The 17,985-nt window shown below is 35.0% G+C and overlaps 1 protein-coding gene across 2 annotated transcripts in view; it reads left to right on the forward strand.

The window, feature by feature from the left end:
- The window catches only part of SPAST (spastin), a 60,960-nt gene extending 43,178 nt beyond the window's left edge, over positions 1-17,782 (forward strand). The window contains exons 10-17 of one of the 2 annotated variants that reach the window (XM_012652553.1): positions 5,268-5,343; positions 5,600-5,691; positions 5,842-5,921; positions 7,057-7,099; positions 8,431-8,510; positions 9,728-9,798; positions 11,254-11,294; positions 16,378-17,782. In XM_012652553.1, coding sequence (XP_012508007.1) covers positions 5,268-5,343; positions 5,600-5,691; positions 5,842-5,921; positions 7,057-7,099; positions 8,431-8,510; positions 9,728-9,798; positions 11,254-11,294; positions 16,378-16,500 — 606 coding nt within the window. In that variant the 3' untranslated portion in view covers positions 16,501-17,782. The remainder of the gene's footprint in view (positions 1-5,267; positions 5,344-5,599; positions 5,692-5,841; positions 5,922-7,056; positions 7,100-8,430; positions 8,511-9,727; positions 9,799-11,253; positions 11,295-16,377) is intronic. The other variant, XM_012652554.1, reaches the window with a different exon arrangement.
- Positions 17,783-17,985: the final 203 nt, after the last annotated feature.

Raw genomic sequence — 17,985 nt, forward strand, 5'->3', positions numbered from 1 at the left:
TATTGGTTTACTAGCACTGTGTAACAAAATACCATAAACTGGCTGGCTTAAACATCAGAAATTTATTCTCTCCCAGTTTCAGAGGCTAGATGTCTAAGATCAAACTGTTGTCAGGGTTAGTTCCTTCTGAGGGCTGGGGGAGAATATGTTACATGCCTCTCTCCTAGCTTCTGGTCATTTGCTAGCAGTCTTTGGCATTCCTTGGCTTGTAGATGAACTAAAATATGACAGAAGATTTTCTTGATGCTATTGGTTATTCTATACTACAATTTAGTTTTGTTTTTTCCATTCACTTTCCAGTGACCCTATACTGGTATTCAAAGAAGTGCTCAGTTTAGTTGTGGGGTAGGGAAAGCATGACTACAGAGCTGAAAGAAAGTCATTTGTCTGGTGTGTGGAACCAGTGTGTGAATATAACTGAATTGCAAAACTGTGAAGTAGTTTCTGTCAAACCTTATTCTGCTTTGTCTTTCTCTCCCTGTCTCTGCCTTTCACTTGGTTTCCCAGTGATGTCCTATTCTGTTTGCCCTTTATAAAACCGTTATGGTTGAAAGTGTTTTGCCAAAATATTTAAACTGAAATGTGAATCTCCAATGAAAGTATATGTTACTGGTAAAAGTTTGAAGTTTTGGCATTCTGCGCACTGAAATCCAGAAGTGGTTACCACATGTTATCTGGGCAGTCTCTTTCCATGAATGGCTCAGAGGGTAACTTTACTGTCCTCAATCTACCACAGCCTTCAGATTTGCAGAGAAAGAAACTTGATTTTATTAGCACACCAAGAGCAGATCTATGTCTTAGGAACAGATGTGATATCAGAATGGTCTAGCTGGCATGAACAGCACATTTTTTCACTATAATTAGATGTGTTTGGGAAGGTTATCGGTAAGGTTGTATAATGATCAATGAATTAAAGAATGGCAAATTTGACATATTGACCATAGTTTGAGTATTTTGTGGCATTAGACTAAAATGGCCTCCACCCCTATGAGAAATAGCCTTGCCATTGGATCCATAGTTTTCGAAGTCCATTTGTTAAGACTCCCTCTCCCCTGGACAGTTCTTCTACTATTACGCTTTTTCTTACCACAGGACTTTTCTTCGTGGAGTTTCTTTTATCATGACCACTGTCTTTCTGGTTAACTTGGACTCATTCTTCACTTATCAATTGAAATGTTATAATCTTCCCTGTCCCTCCAGACAAATCCCCTTTGCTATCTTCATGCACTATTTACCTCTCATGTCATACTCACTGAAATTATAATTCATATTCATTGATGTGATCATTTCTGTTGTATCTGGTATCACTATCATCTCCACTAGAAGACAGTCTCCATGATGGCAGAGACTGTTGCCATGTGTTCTTATTCCACAGTGCCTTGAACAGTATCTGGTAACAAGTAGGTATTGAATAAGTATTTGTGGAATAAATAATCGTTTTAAGTGGAGATACTGTTCCTTTACCTCTATCTTACTGATTAGCGAACTGCAGAGAAGTTCAGTGATATGCTCAAGAACTCATAACCAGGAAGTGGGAAATCAGAATTTGAGTTCCAGTGAATGTGGCTTGACAGCCTGAGTCCTTTCATTAAAAATTTTACAGCAGCTATTCTCTTTTATCTGTACCTGTTTCAAGACTATTTCCTTTCATCTTCATGATTCCTTAAACAATGCAAAGTGTGTGATCTTAACCCCATATCTCATACTGCCTCTTGAATTTTTTTTTTTGAGACAGAGTCTCATTCTGTTGTCCAGGCTAGAGTACAGTGGCATCATCATAGCTCACTGCAACGTCAAACTCCTAGGCTCAAGTGATACTCCTGCCTGAGCCTCCTGAGTAGCTGGAACTACAGGCACGTGCCACTACGCTTGCCTAATTTTTCTATATTTGGTAGAGACAGGGTCTTGCTCTTGCTTGGGCTAGTCTCAAACTCATGGTCTCAAGCAATCCTACTGCCTCAGCCTCCCACAGTGCCAAGGTTACAGGCATGAGCCACCATGCCCAGCCATATATATTGAAGCAAGTTTACTTTAAAGAAAGTTGGAGTATGTAGTTCATCATTTGGATAGCTCTAGTTAATAAAACTTTTTTTTATGTCTAGCTGAAATCTTCTTCTAATTTTTATACACTTTTCTTAAGTATTATGTATATAATAAAACTCCAGTTTGCTTTCATGACACAGCCTTTCAAATATGTAGGAACTTAATGTTATATCTGCTTTTTTCCCCTTTCTGGCTTAGTTATCTTCCTATGATCTCATGCCAGTTGTTAGTATGCATATATTATGCTAAGAACTGATTATTTTACTTCAGATGTGATCTTGCTTTTGAAGATTTAGAAAGAAAATACTGTTTAGTATTATTTCGATGCTCTGTTTCTTATGATACATCCTGAGAAACCTTTTTTCATGAACTGCATCATAGGTGTTGGGAACATTTGTGTTATTAAAATATCTAGATTTTTTCCCCACAAAAAATCAGTTACAAATATATCTTACCATGTTTTATTATTGTTTAACCTTGTTTATTGAAGAATTTACATGTAGGACAGTGTTTATAATCATTAGTATACAGCTCAGTGTATTATCACAAAGTGAATACACTTTCTCATAATCACTGCCCAGGTCAAGAAATAGATTGTTCCCTTCACCCCTGAAATCTCTTTAGGCTCCCCCCATTTTTATCAACTCATCTCCCCAAAAACCACTTGACTACTAATATCATAGTAGTAGTAACCCATCTTTGAACTTTATATAAATGTAATCACACAAGATTTTGTGTGTGTTGGGCTTCTTTCATTAGCATTATATTTGTGAGATTTATCTAGATTGTCACATGTAGTTGTAGTTTTATTGTTTTATATAAATAGTTTCAATTCTTATATTTTAGAATTAATTAACATGCTTATGTTGTATTAATTTTTTTAAAAACACATTATTCACATCCTTTGCAGTTTATAAAGTATTCTTTCACAGTTTTTCTTTCAAAGTTTTTATAGTTTGGTCTTTAGTGCATCCATGCACTACTAGATTAAAAAACTGGTAATATTCAGGTTGTCTGTGTCTAACAGTTAAAAAAACGGAAACTGAACTGGTGGGCCAGGGGTGGTGGCTCACACCTGTAATCCTAGCACTCAGGGAACCTGAGGCGGGAGGATCGCTTGAGGTCAAGAGTTCAAGACCAGCCTCAGCAAGAGCAAGACCCTGTCTCTACTAAAAATAGAAAGAAATTAGCTGGGCATGGTGGCACATGCCTATAGTCCCAACTACTTGGGAAGCTGAGGCAGGAGGATTGCTTGAGCCCAGGAGTTTGAGGTTGCAGTGAGCTAGGCTGACACCACGGCACTCTGGCCTAGGCAGCAGAGCAAGTCTCTGTCTCAAAATAAAAAAAAAAAAAAAAGAACTGGTAATAACAGAGAAGCTGATAATATATTTCTCTTATATTATCTTTTCTGTGATAAGTGAAATCTTTTAAAAGTTTCTTTAATATTTTAATAAACCTTAATGCTTAAAATATTCTCAATTTGTAAAGTAGTTAAAAGTAACTATAAAATGATACCTCTTTTCCTGATCACATTTTGCTTCTTATGTCAAATTTTATAGGTAAAGTTATTATTAAAGTAGGTTTACCCAAATTATGCACGTAATGTAACAAAAAGCACTCTCTTGAAAGTTAGGAAATACAGATTTCAACCTCACTTTTATACTGAGCTGGCCTTAGAAAAGTATCACTTCAGGCCTACTTCAGCTATAAAATGTAAATGTTGGTTGGGTGAGGTGGCTCACGCCTGTGATCCTAGCACTCTGGGAGGCCAAGGTGGGAGGATTGCTTGAGCTCAGGAGTTCAAAACCAGCCTGAGCAAGAGGGAGACCCCCATCTCTACTAAAAATAGAAAAAAACATTAGTCAGGCATCATGTTGCAGGCTTGTATTCCCAACTAGTTGGGAGGCTGAGGCAGGAAGATCACTTGAGCCCAGGAGTTTGAGGTTGTATTGAGCGACAGTGACACTACTGCGCCTTATCTGGGGAAACAAAGTGGGACTCTGTCTCAAAAAAAAAAATTAATGTCATAAGAGGTGATCTTTTGACATTTCTTTCAGCTGTGAGAATATTTGTTTTGATGATTCTAGATCTGGAGCCATTCCTTGTATTTATTTGTTTTTAAGTGAAATTTTCAATAAAAAGAATAAATGCCATCTGGAAGACAGAACAGTTTTTACGGTAGATTATCACAGACCTCCTTGGATACTTTATTAAGATACTTCATTGGGTAGAACAGCTATAGTATGGTTTCAGTACCTGGGAATGTCTCAAAGGGTATTCTTATACCTCCTGGACTACCTAGAAACATTTTAATATTTACTGATAGTGGTATTGTGAGAATGACTTTTCAAGGTGTTCTTAATACAGCAAGTTTTGTTTAGGAGAGCACATTCCTAAACAACTTATCTGCTTCTATAAATATACCCTATAATCCAGGGTTTAAGGAATATGTGTGGCATCTCTTTCTCTGCCCTAGTGTCTTACCTCTTCTCACTAGTTATACCCCTGACTGAAAGCTGTTCCATTCTCAAGTCTTAGGAATGCAACGTAAAACAAAACATATATTTCATTTTTTAAAGTACTTACCAGGCTGTATGAAATCATAATCTATTTTCTAACATTATAAGGGACACTTCAGTAACACTCCCCACCTTCTTCAAACCAAATTTTGGTTGTTGGAAAGTAGGGAAATTAAATTCCTTGGTTATAGACTTTATTGATTGATTGATTGACAGAGTCTTACTCTGTCACATGGGCTACAGTACAGTGGCATTGTCATAGCTCCCTGCAGCCTCAAACTCCTGGGAACCATGGAGGTTATAGACTTTAAATCATGAAATTTATTTTATTTATTTATGTATTTATTTTGAGACGTTCTTGCTCTGTTACCCAGGCTAGAGTGCTGGAGCATCAACCGAGCTTACAGCAACCTGAAACTCCTGGGTTCAAGTGATCTTTCTGCCTCAGCCCTCCGAGTAGCTGGAACTGTACAGGTGCACACCACCATGCCTGGCTAATTTTTTCTATTTTTAGTAGAGACGGGGGTCTCACTCTTGCTCAAGCTGGTCTCGAACTCCTGACCTCAAGCGACCTTCCTGCCTCAGCCTCCCAGAGCTCTAGGATTATAGGCATGAGTCATCGTGCCCGGCCTAAATCATGAAATTAAAAAAGCTGTAATAATGTTGCATTTTGTATGTATAACAATGTATAATGCCTTGCTTTAGGTGGGAGAAGGAGAGAAATTGGTGAGAGCTCTTTTTGCTGTGGCTCGAGAACTTCAACCTTCTATAATTTTTATAGGTAAGAACATGTGTTCCAACTAAGTTAGTTGAGTATTTGTGAAATTCCCCTCTCCAAAGATGAGAGGTGTGATAGGAAAGATTATTCAGAAGGAAAACATTTTAAAGAACGGTGAGGTTAAAGACTATCTAATTAGTATTAGTAACTTAAGCAGTAAGTTCTGTATCAGTAAGTTAAGTAGTAAACTAGGGTAATCTCAGATGACTGACATAGCTTGGTCTTTATAATTGAAGTCTTATCCTTTTATTTCCTCTAGATGAAGTTGATAGCCTTTTGTGTGAAAGAAGAGAAGGGGAGCATGATGCTAGCAGACGTCTAAAAACTGAATTTCTAATAGAGTTTGATGGTGTAAGTGTTGATTATGACATTTTTAATGTAGCAGCATTTTAGTATATATATTTTCCTATTAAATGACCACAGTTAGAAACACAAATATCTTTATTTTTCTTTGTTACTACTTTATCCAAAAGTACTGAAAAATGTATTTTTGGCTTGTAGGTACAATCTGCTGGAGATGACAGAGTACTTGTAATGGGGGCAACTAACAGGCCACAAGAACTTGATGAGGCTGTTCTCAGGTAGGGAGATTTGTGTGAAAACACACGCATTTATTAGAGATATATTTACTCATATGTTCATCTTACATATTATTTCCTTTACTCCCAGTTTGAAGACTAAATTCATTATTTTCCTCTCTGTACTGTCCTCTAGCCCAGGAGTGGGGAACCTTTTCATGTTCAAAGACCACATTAATTTAGCCGTAATCAAATAAGGCCGCATTCAAGAAACTTCAATTAGATATACTTAAAAATGTACATTATTTTGTGAAAATCTAACTACTGTGTGCTTGATGATTTCAAAACAGTGAACACTATTTGTTAATTTTAAAGTTAACCTTTTAATGACTTTGTTTTGTCTGCTCTTTGTTGGTAAGTGACAGGGTCTCATTCTGTCACTCACCTGGGCTAGAGTGCAGTGGCATCATCGTAGTTCAAGCCCCCTGGCTCAAGTGATCCTCCTGACCCCGCCTCCAGCATAGCTAGGACTAAGAGTGTGCACTACCATTCCTGGCTAATTTTTCTATTTTTTGTAGAGACAGGATCTCACTCTTGCTCAGGCTGGTCTAGAACTTCTGACCTCAAGCAATCCTGCCACCTTGGCCTCCCAGAGTGCTAGGATTATAGGCATGAGTCACTGCGCCTGGCCTGTTTTTTTTTTATTTTGAAAACTGTGATCTGACTGCCACGTCCATGATTTGCAATGGCAGATCCTGTGTGTATGCCCTAGGCAGCCCTTCATATATTTCAGTTCCATAAATGTTACCTAATTTGTTCATGATGTTTACATTTCTATTTGTTATCCTTCTTGATTTTAGGTGTTTTCAGATTCAAGAAAACAGCAGAGATCTCTTTATTCCATTTCTTTTATCAGATATTTTATATGTTTTAAAGCATTATTGCTGGTAAAAAAACATCTACATACATAATTGGTTAATTTAATTCTGACAATATGGAATTAAGGATTTTAAAACATTAACTAGAGAGTTTTAAAAGAGTAACAAAATATCTTTTTACATTGGTAACTATTATAATGCATTCAAATCCCTTGAATATTATACTTAAAGCCCTTTTTCTGTCATTTGCTACTTAAGCTGAGTTATCTTTAAATTCAGAATTATATTTCTAAAATTTCTGGAATCTATTTTTTGTTTAGGCGTTTCATCAAACGGGTATATGTGTCTTTACCAAATGAGGAGGTATGTATCTTTATTGGAGTTTTTTTAAAAAACCAAAACAAGAACTACTATTTTAACAATATCAGGTCTTCCAATTCATGGTATAGCCACTTTGGAAAACAGTTTGGTGGTTTCTTTTCTTTTCTTTGTGTTTTTTTGGATAGGGTCTTGCCCTGTCACCCAGACTCTGGAGTGCAGTGGCATAATCATAGCTCACAGCAACCTCAAACTCTTGGGCTTAAGCAATCCTTCTGCCTTAGCCTCCCGAGTAGCTGGGACTACAGGCATGTGCCACCATGCCCAGCTAATTTTTTCTATATATTTTTAGTTGTCCAGATAATTTCTTTCTATTTTTTAGTAGAGACGGGGTCTCGCTCTTCTCAGGCTGGTCTCGAACTCCTGACCTCAAGCGATCCTCCCGCCTCAGCCTCCCAGAGTGCTAGGATTACAGGAGTGAGTCACCACGCCCAGCCTGGTTTGGTGGTTTCTTAAAAAGATAAACTTACCATCAGAACCAGCAATTCCGCTCCTAAGAATTTGCCCAAGAGAAACAAAAACATATGTCCACACAAAGACATGTATAAGAATTTTTGTAACAATAATATTAATAATATCTGAAGCCTGCAAAGAATCTAAAATGTTCATCAGTTGGCAAATGAATAAACAAATGTGGTATATCCATTTAATGGGTACTGTTTAGCAATAAAAGGAATGAACTGTACATGCTATATACTCAATTCATACATGAAATTCTATGAATGAAACTCTAAAACATTATGGTAAGTGAAAGAAGCCAGATGATATATGTTATACATATATGATTTCATTATATGAAATGTCCAGAAAAGGCAAATTTCTAGAAACATAAAGCAGATCAGTGATTTGCTACGGTGAGAGTTGGAGTGGGAATTAACTGCAGTCAGGCATGAGTCAACTTTTTGGAGTGATAAAAATATTCTAAAACTGGATTGTGGTGATGGTTGTACAACTCTTTAAATTTATTAAAAGTCAGTGAATTATCTATTTAACAATGGGTGAAATTCATGCTATATGAATTCATATCTCTATAAAACTTTTTTAAATTATTGTTGTGTAGCTCAGACCCATAGCATCCTTGATAGTAATAGCAGCTACTTCCTGCTTCATTTGGATTATCTTCTCCAATTTTCTCAGGAACTCTCAATGTATAGGTAATTTTAATTCCATTTAACAGACATGAATGAGGCTTCAAAGTAATAGTGAGAACTTGATCTTGACTCCTGGCTATTAAGTTAATTCTCAGCATGTGAAGAACTATTAATTCTGATGTCAAATTAGACCAGACTGATAATTCTTTCATATTTTTTTTCCAGACAAGACTACTTTTACTTAAAAATCTGTTATGTAAACAAGGAAGCCCATTGACGCAAAAAGAACTAGCACAGCTTGCTAGGTGAGTAATTTGATTTGATTTATTTTGCAGCTTTTTTATGGGGGAGGATAAATAATTGTTTTTCTGTGTTATTTAAAGTAAACTTAAGTATGAAATGAGTAATTTATTTATCAGAAAACTTCTTGTCTGATCCTCTGTTGCCTTTATCTTTTTTCTTACCTCTCATTCCTATAAATGTTATCTAAATTTCAACTTTTATGTCCTCTACAAGACATGATCTAAATATCTAATGATGATACTACATTCTTTTTATAAATTTATTAACACTTCTGAGTATAGTAATTTAAAATTTTAAAACATCTCATGTCTGCCCACACCAACAGTTATTTTTATATAAGTTTGTTCTTTTGTATTACATAGAATTTTTTTTTATTTCTACATCTTAAACTTTTTAGTTAATAGTGTACTTACAAAGTGTATTGACTACAGATGATGCACTTGTGAATTTTAGTCCCTGAAAATGTCATAAAGTAATTTACAATATTTAACAAGTATGTGAGTAGCAACCCTGAGTTTCCAGATACCTATGAGAAAAGAACAAATTAAATTCTTGGAAGTACGGAAGTCCTTCTTTGTCATTTCAATAAAGAATTCTAATGTTTGATCTGGGTAGTTGTTTAACATGGTACATGGTAAGTAAATGCTTTTTCCCTGTTTTGTTTTCCTCTTCCCCTTTGCCTCACTTCCCTAGTTCTTAGTTCCCCCTGGTAATGTCTTGGCTGCCCAGGACTCTCCACTGTGGCATCCTATTCAGGTGTGCCTCTTTCTGCCAGTATCTTCTACTCCAGACCCTTCCTTCATCTTGTCTGTGCCACATTTAACGATATCACCTTGATTGGCCCTTATTCCATTGCAAGAGTGCTCTTTGCCAAAATATAGACAACTTATATAGAAGTAATTGTGTTTCTGTGTCAGCTGGCCACCAGTGGCTTGTAGATATTAACTTTCCAGGTGACGTGTTTACAATTTAGTGGAGCCTCGGAAGATAGTATGCCTTAATCTAAAGGAATGGTTCTAATGCTTAAAATTTGAGCCAATATAAGGAGCCAGTGATACACTGTTTTGTTTTCAGCACATGGGCCTTTCTGTCCCCTTAAAATCAAACCACGTAACTGTTGGCTTGGTGACAAAGGCAAACCAGTTTTTATTCTCTTATGTGGAGATTTTAAATCTGCAGAGATGAAAATAATTTGCTGTTTCTTCCTTCCCCTTTTCAGAATGACTGATGGATACTCAGGAAGTGATCTGACAGCTTTGGCAAAAGATGCAGCACTGGGTCCTATCCGAGGTGGGTGTGTACAAGAGCTTGAAACATTTAGAACTATTATACTACTTTAGAAATTTAAGAAGTCCCTAATTAGAGATCCGTTTTTATTATCAGTATGAAAGCAGTAAAGCTGTATTAGTGGAAAACTTGGTACAAAGTTGTTTCTAGATAGGGGTCAGGAAACTTTTTCTGTAAAGGACCTAATAGAAGTGTTTTAGGCTTTGTAGACCACATATGGTCTCTGTTGCATAGTCATCATCATCTTTTTTTTTTTTATAACCCTTTAAAAATATAAAACCATTCTTAGCTCACAGGTCATGTGAAAACAGTCCGTGAGGCAGTGGACCATCATCCTTGTTCTAGACAACAGGTTTCACTTCCTGATAGTAAGTAGCTGCAGCAGACGCAAAGGAGAAGAAAACTTTTTCAAGTATCCAGAAAAGAATAATTAAGGGGAAATGTTCTTATCTGTTTTCTGGCTCTTTTCAATATTCTAGTATGATTTGAAATTAATGTGTCTAAAGGAACTTATATAAAGAGAAGTTTTTATTTATTATATATTATCGTTCAAGGATTTACACCGAAACATTCATTGCTATGTTTTGATTCAAGTCAATTTGTTGATTTTGAAATACTACAACTGATTCTTTTTAGATTAGGTTAAACTCACCATGATACCACTTTTAGAATAGATGTTCTCAGCTACTTTTCCATAACTAACATAATAGACAGTGGATGAATGATGCCCTCAGGACGCACTCAGATTATTGGCTATGATGATATAATAGAACATAGAACACACAACTTCCAGAGCATTACTTATAGTTTCACCCTTTATGTCTTACTCAGGAAAGTGCAATTGTATGAGAAAGATGTTATCATAGTTTCTGCTGTAATTTGTGTTAAAAGCCTACATTATACAAAATTTTTTTGCTTTATTTGTTAAAAATTACTGGCAAAACATCTCCCCTAGTGAAATAGGGTACTGATTAAGAACTGCTACTTTGGAAAATAACAAATATAATCTTGCAAATATATTTTAATACTCTGGGTAAAAAAACTTTCCTGCTGCCTGAGGCATGAAATCTTGTCCAGATAGTAAACTCAGAAACAGTAGATAATGTATTAGTCATTTGTATTTTTTAGAATATTTCAGTTATTATTCTGAAGCAGGCAAAAATTTTGGGTTAAGAAAAGATGAACTAATGCCTTTTGTAGAGAATAAGTTGTATTCTTTTAAGTTCACTGTCAAATTTCAAATAGTAGTAAACTATTGTTCCTGGGCAATATGCAAGACATTGACTACTTCCCAGTTACTCCTAAGAAGGAATATTATTCTAAGCATTTATAAATTGTATGTGCTCTCAGTATTAATGTGTGTTTCTTTCTTTTAATGTAATGATTTGTATTGAACATATACTTTTAGTTCACTGTATATGGTTTTGCCCCTCAGCAATTTAAACTTATATTTTACAGAACTGAAGCCAGAACAGGTGAAGAATATGTCTGCCAGTGAGGTATACTGTTTTACAATTATCTTTTCTTTGTTTTGATCCCTCTATATTGTAAGACTTACATTTTTATGTGGATTTTTCTAGTTCAATTAGAAACTAGAAAGAATTAACTTTGCTTCATTTCAAAATACAGAAGCTTGTGAAATTAATGTCTTATGTTCCTTGGTGATGGACAAAAAAAATATACACAGTCATTAAGTCATTTTCTATCATATCATATTGTGTAAATATTGAACAGAAGAAAATTTAGGAAACTTGAGGATTTTTGTGTTTTTTTTTTTTGTTTTGGAGACAGTCTCGCTCCATCACCCTGGCTAGATGGCAGTGGCATCACCATAGTTCACTGCAACCTCAAACTCCTGGGCTCAAGCAATCCTGTTGCCTCAGCCTCCGGAGTAGGTGGTGCCACCATGCCCAGCTAATTTTTTCTACTTTTTGTAGAGATGGGATCTCACTCTTGCCCAGGCTGGTCTTGAACTCCTGATCTCAAGCAATCCTCCTGCCTTGGCCTCCCAGAGTGCTAAGATTACAGTTGTGAGCCACCATGTCCAGGCTGGATTTCATACCTTTTGAAAATAACCTGAAGTTATAGCTTAACCCTTTAATGTTCTATTTTGTTAGTTTTTCAATAATCTTTTTTTCTCCTTATAAAAGCAGTACAATTACCATTGTAATATAATTTATTATATTTTCTTAATAAGGCCCCCTTATGAGATGCTGAAGCATGTCTTTTGAGAAAAATTATGTGTGAAATATAAAATTGGATTTACAGAATGGTCATAAGCTATGTGAACAAACTTTTGAAATCAGACTTGAATTACATTCGGCTCTCCATATGTGTGAGTTCGACATTCTTGGATTCAACCAACTGCAAATCAAAAATATTCAGGGGAAAGAAAAAAGGTTCTATACTGACCATGTATAGGCTTTTTCCTTGTCATTATTCCCCAAACAATATATAGTATAACAACTATTTATTTCCATAGTATTTAAATTGTATTAGACATAAATAATCTAGAGATGATTTAAAGTATATGGGAAGATGTGCACAGGTTATATGCAAACACTATGCCATTTTATATATGGGACTTCCAGCATCTGTGGATTTTAGTGTCTGTGAGAGTCCTGGAACCAGTCCCCCAGGACCACCTAGGGACAGCTGTATATTTGTAACTTATCTGTCAGAGACTTTTTTTTTTATTGTCCAAGTTTCAACAGCTATCAAGGGAACAGTGAACTGTTAGCGTAGAGAATGAGTCAAGTACATTTTAGCAGTCTTTTAAATTTTATTTATTTATTATTTTTTCGTAGAGACAAGCTCTGGCTATGTTGCCCAGACTAGTCTTAAACTTGTGGCCTCAAGTGATCCTTCTCACCTTGGGCTCCCAAAGTGCTGAAATTATAGGCCCAAGTCACCACATTTGGCCAGGCAGCCCTCTCATTTTAACAGTAGTTTACTGAGGATGTATTTGACATGAATGAAGCTTGGGATAGAGAATTCTATTATATATACTCACTTCAGTGCTTAGCTACCATTACCTTAAAATTCATGTTTAAAGTATTAGCTCCATGTCCCTTTTGTCTGATTCATAATTTTAATTCCACATTTTTCTTTTCTTTCTTTTTTTTTTTTTTTTTTGAGACAATCTCGCTCTATTGCCCGGGCTAGAGTGCCGTGGTGTCAGCCTAGCTCACAGCAACCTCAAACTCCTGGGCTCAAGTGATCCTCCTGCCTCAGCCTCCTGAGTAGCTGGGACTACAGGCACATGCCACCATGCCCAGCTAATTTTTTTTTATGTATTTTTAGTTGTCCAGCTAATTTCTTTGTATTTTTAGTAGAGACGGGGCCTTGCTCTTGCTCAGGCTGGTCTCAAACTCCTGAGCTCGAACGATCCACGTGCCTCAGCCTCCCAGAGTACTAGGATTACAGGCATGAACCACTGTGCCCGGCCTCTAATTCCACATTTTTGTAATTCTGTTTTTAAATATACAAGTACTGTGTCCCTTGGAAAGACCATAGAGAATAAAGGGAATAGGCAAAGGGTAGTGATAAACTAAAACCTCCACCTGGCATATAAATTTAAGCAAGAAGCAATGTACAAATTCTCAGTGTATTTAAAAGTCATTCCAGACGCATCTTGAATTTACCTGTCCCAAGACATAGAATCGGCAACTTTCTAGGAACCTTGGATCATTTTAATGGAGAGTGATGTTGAGACTCTGGGTGTAAAAATGTATACTACGTCGTTTATTAGTACAAGTGTTAGGTTAGTCCATTCCAATAAAAAGAGCCTGAAAATACACATTGTCATGAGTCCATTCTGATAGACATGAGTCCATTCAATTTTTTAATCCCACACCTAAAAATATAATTGTATCCCCCATTTAAAAATGTCATAAAATTATTTTTATTAAAAGTTTAGATACCAGAACTAAAAATAAAAGTTTAACAGCCAAATGAATTACAAGAAATATTACTGGTACCTTTTATGACCATCCCATTCATTATGTATACTCAGGTTATATTGTTATAATTTTTGGTTCTACTGTATACTTTCATCCAGTTTAAATTTATTTTTATTCTATGGTTTTGGTATTAATAATTTGATGTGACCTTTAGCTGTTAGTCATTACTTATGAGTTAATATTTATAAAGCACTTAAAATAGTATGGCACATACTAAACGCTATGTAAGAGTCCATTAAGTAATTTTAAAATACATAAAACTCAATAGTGGCATTTTATTATAGAGGTTAAGGAAATCCATTCTGTCGTTCCCATTTATGGGACGAGAGGTAAACACAAGTAGTTTGGTCTGTAAAATGTATTTTAGAATTTTATGTACCCATTATTTAGTATGACTTTAATAACTAAGTATATTGTCAGGTACCAGTGTCTATACACAAATTTAGATAAGAAAAACCCCAGATTGGCTGGGCACAGTGGCTCACACCTATAATCCTAGCACTTTGAGAAGTTGAGGTGGGAGGACTGCTTGAGGCTAAAAATCAAGACCAGCCTGAGCACCATAATGAGACCCCATCTCTACAAAAAAAATTAGCCAGGTGTGGTGGCGTGTCCCTGTAGTCCCAGCTACTTGGGAGGCTGAGGCAGGAGGATCACTTGAGGCCAGGATTTTGAGGTTGTTGTGAGCTGTGGTGTTGCCACTACATTCTAGCCTGGGCAACAGAGCGAGACTCTGTCTCCAAAAAAAAGACAAAAAGGAGAAGAAGAAACCCAATTTGTCCTTTGTATAAAGCTTATAATAATAGAAATTCAAATAATTGAGTTGGAATTTCTGTTCTTAAGGGGTAGTACTAAAATTATAGGTTAGAGATTTGGGATATATTATACTTCATTTTTTAAGTACAGTTTGTATCTAAATTAATCCTATTAATTCCTTTATCATTTTGTTTTGATAAGACATCTTTGCTATTTTTCTTCCTTACTGAACTATGCCAGTTGCTTTTTCCTGTTACATACCATTAGTCTCTTACTAACTTTAAAATATCGTATATAAATTTCATATATATGCACATATACCAAACTATACACTTAAATGGGAATTTCATCAAAAGCTTTTAAAACATTAATTTCTATAACAAATAAATTTTATTCAGTAATGTCATAGATAATACCCACAATTATATTCATCATTCTTCTACACTTTGGGCTTTAGGAAGAGCCAGTATGTGTTTTACAGTTAAATAAGAAACAGGCTGGATGTGGTCACTAATGCCTGTAATCCTAATACTCTGGGAGGCCAAGGTGGGAGGATCAATTGAGGCCAAGAGTCCAAGACCAGCCTTAGCAAGAGTGAGACCCTGTCTCTACAAAAAATAAAAAAAATTAGCCAGGTGTGGTGGCTGGTGCCTGTAATCCCAGCTACTTGGAAGGCTGAGGCAGGAGACTCACTTGAGCCCAGGAGTTTGAGGTTGCAGTGAGCTATCATGACACTGTTTGCAAAAAAAAAAAATAGAGAAAGAGAGGAGAGAGAGAGAGAGAGAAAGAGAAAAAGAAAGAAAGAAAGAAGGAAACAGTTCACATAGTGTGGAAACTATGTCTTTTTTCTTTTTGGCTAAGATTTTTCAGATTAGTTTACAAGTGTAGGTGATTTTTAATCTATACTCATGGAGATATCAAAGATGATATGAAGTAGTTAGAATGGATTTTCTAAGAGTAATAAAAATATAGATAAATTCCAGTTGTTGAAATTTTGTCTAAAATTCTTTAACTTCTTTTTTTTGGGCCAAATATACAGATATATGCTATTAATGTTTTTAACATGGGTCATTTTGTACCAAACTCCATTTTGCCTGTAAAAATACTTAGGTAAATATACATATTTATTAACTTAGCACTGTTTTAATCCACATTTCCAAAAGCAATTACAAATGTTAGAAAATAATTCAACCCCCCACTGCTAAATTTGACTGGCTTAAAAAAAAAGTTAGAAAATAAGACCAAATTAATATAAAATGCATAAGCAATATTAGAACTTTAGAAAATTTCAGATATAAGCATCCTATATGTTGTAGTTAAAGAACAATATTTCCTTTAAAGTCCCATGCATTTCTTGTAAACTTCCCTTTCCCTTCTAAGAGACCCTAGCATGAATTTAGCCCAGAGTATGCTCGTGATAAGTGAGACTTGAGAAAGCAAAATTTCATGAAACTATACATAGAAAAAAACATTGGAAGGAAATAATTTAGGTAACAGTTGTATATATGAGTGGTGGAACTGTGAATGATTCTTTTTTCTACTTGCCTGTATTTTGTCAACTTTTTTATAATGAGTGTGTTTTGTTTTTATATTAGAAAAATATTATGCTTTGAAACGTTATTACTATGAAACTAAACACAAGTAATAAAAGTATATTAGTATAGCACTTTCCAAGATTTCTTATATAGCAAACTTATATAATAATATAGAGAATCTATTTAAATGATTGGCGTGACTTTCTAGGAATATATTTACATATATTGTAACATTAATAACAGCAGCATCATTACTTTAATCTGTCGTTGAGTTAACCATTGTATACATGTTCATCATTTGTATCATCATGTGTTTTTTAAAAATCTAGATGAGAAATATTCGATTATCTGACTTCACTGAATCCTTGAAAAAGATAAAACGCAGCGTGAGCCCTCAAACCTTAGAAGCATACATACGTTGGAACAAGGACTTTGGAGATACCACCGTTTGAGGATATACCTTTGTTAGCCTGCAGAACATTTTACTTAACAAGAGAGAAACACACAGTCTTCAGTGAACAGTTATCAGCTACAGAAATGCAGCCTAAGTTTACAGGACTTTGCAAAGTCTTACATATTTGTGCACCAAACTTGAACCAGAAAACAAATTTAAATAAAATATACAATGCGAGTGGAATATTTTGTTGTTTAAGGCTTTCTTGCCTTGATGATCATGGTTATCCCAGTGAGCACTGTAAGTTAGAGCACAACACAAACTGATTCTGGTCTTCTTTACCAATATAATCATAATGTAAATAATAATTTGTATATCATGTTGCAGATTAAGGTATTCCAGAGACAGTGAATGGTAGAAGACACAAGAGGCTTTGGTTGTTTGTCTTCTGGCGTTTTTTCTTAAAATAGTAATTTTTCCTACTTTTCTTTCCTACTGTTGTCTTAACTGTGGGTGATTGGAATGCCAGACACTTAAGTTTCTTTTTTGTTTCTTTCTTTCTTTTTTTTTTCCTAATAAATTCAGTGTGCCAAATGAAACTTTTTTCTAAGTAACAATAATAGGAAAAAGTTACGTTGTGGGTTTTTTCTTCTTCATAAATCTACAGACATCATACAATTGTTCTGTTCTTTTCACTTTTCATTTTTCTATTACCTTGCTACCAAACAATTTAGAAAGCAATATAATAGCAACAACGCAAATCTGGTAGAATAGAGAAGGTTTGAAGGTTTGAGTTACTCTGTCATATAACATGTAGATCAGTCCTCATGTGACCTGCAGTATTTTTTTCTAATATCTTTGTCAAAAATCTGCTGTAGACTGTTAACTTATTTCTGATGGAATTTATTTTCTGCTAGAATTATTCTAATATTGCTGTAAAACTGATTCCAGTGTGAGAGAAGGGAAATACTCGGAGCTAAGACATTTCTAATTTATTGCTTATTACTTTCTTACTGTTTACAGGATAATGATAAGCCAGTGAAAATACCATCTTTTATTCCTAATAATTATTAATCCCTTCAATGAAACTTTAAAAAAATACTGAATTTTTATACATTGCATACATTTTATAGGTTTCTTGTGCTCACTTTATTAACTAAGAAGTTCTAGTCTGTCGATCTGCCTTTTGTTCCCCAAAAATGTACAGTAATTCTGTTTCTTGTTTGTATAAATATGCCTGGATTTTTATTATAAAAATGTCATTGTAGGAAGTAGACTCATGTCATGGCCTTTTAAATATTGTAATAAAGGCAAATGGATATTTGCCCTTAGTTTACTGGTTGAAAGTTTGTTTACAGAATTTTTCTTTGGTGCTTAAATGATGCTATGTAAAATCTCATGGATGGAAGGAATAATTTGTAGAAATAACAAAGATTTTTCACTTAGGAAAGATTTGGTTTTGAGAGAATACATTAAAATAAAAAACTTGCCCCTAATAGATAAGAATTTTATCATGAAGACATAAATTATTCTTAATTTTACT

This window comes from Propithecus coquereli, unplaced genomic scaffold (assembly GCF_000956105.1).
Source record: "Propithecus coquereli isolate 6110/MARCELLA unplaced genomic scaffold, Pcoq_1.0 Scaffold39, whole genome shotgun sequence".
Taxonomy (NCBI): Eukaryota; Metazoa; Chordata; class Mammalia; order Primates; family Indriidae; genus Propithecus; species Propithecus coquereli.